Source organism: Nannospalax galili, unplaced genomic scaffold, assembly GCF_000622305.1.
Source record: "Nannospalax galili isolate Female #2095 unplaced genomic scaffold, S.galili_v1.0 scaffold388, whole genome shotgun sequence".
Lineage (NCBI taxonomy): Eukaryota > Metazoa > Chordata > Mammalia > Rodentia > Spalacidae > Nannospalax > Nannospalax galili.
In genome coordinates, this window is record NW_008360304.1 from 525,196 (window position 1) to 526,003 (window position 808).

Genomic DNA, 808 nt, shown 5'->3' on the forward strand with positions numbered 1-808 from the left:
GCCCCGCCTGGGCCCCGCCCCCGTCTCCATCTGGCCCCGCCCCGCTTGCTCCACGGCCCCGCCCTCATGCCCCACCTCCGTCTCCAGCCGGCCCCGCCCCCGTCTCCAGCCGGCCCCGCCCTCTCGCTCCACGGGACCCGCCCCCGGCTCCACCGGCCTCTCTCCGCCTTCCTGCTCACCTGTATGCCCAGGGCGATACGCTGCGCAGGTTGGTGGGCGGCCGGAAGCGGCGGTCGGCGGGCCTGCCCCCTGCCGGGCAGCTGGTGTTGCGCGCTTTCCGTCTCCAGCCGGCCCCGCCCCCGTCTCCAGCCGGCCCCGCCCTCTCGCTCCACGGGACCCGCCCCCGGCTCCACCGGCCTCTCTCCGCCTTCCTGCTCACCTGTATGCCCAGGGCGATACGCTGCGCAGGTTGGTGGGCGGCCGGAAGCGGCGGTCGGCGGGCCTGCCCCCTGCCGGGCAGCTGGTGTTGCGCGCTTGCTCGCGCGGCCCCAGCTGCAGCGTGTGGTGGAAGGCGCTGAGCACGCCGGCCGCCAGTCGCCCGTACAGCTGCTCCAGGAGCTCCTCGGGTCGGTCCGCGCAGCCTCGCAGCCGCGTCGGGCGCCTCCCCGCCCTCAGCGCGCCTGCAGCGCGGCCCGGCGCCAGCGCCAGTAGGAAGCCGGCCACGAGCATCCAGACCTGCGGGACAGGCCGTGCTCAGCACCCGCTCGGAGCCCTCCCGCGCCGCTCTCCGCACCGCAGACCGTGAGGCCCTCCCCGAGCATGGGCGCCGCGCGGGCCGGCCCCCGAGCGCCATCCCCGCCCGCCCGCC

At 78.0% G+C, this 808-nt stretch overlaps 1 protein-coding gene across 1 annotated transcript in view; it reads right to left on the minus strand.

The window, feature by feature from the left end:
• Il17d (interleukin 17D) overlaps positions 1–808 on the minus strand; it is a 19,485-nt gene that overhangs the window by 18,362 nt on the left and 315 nt on the right. Inside the window, exon 2 of the mRNA XM_008824330.2 lies at positions 380–675. Within this exon, the coding sequence (XP_008822552.1) occupies positions 380–675 (296 nt within the window). The remainder of the gene's footprint in view (positions 1–379; positions 676–808) is intronic.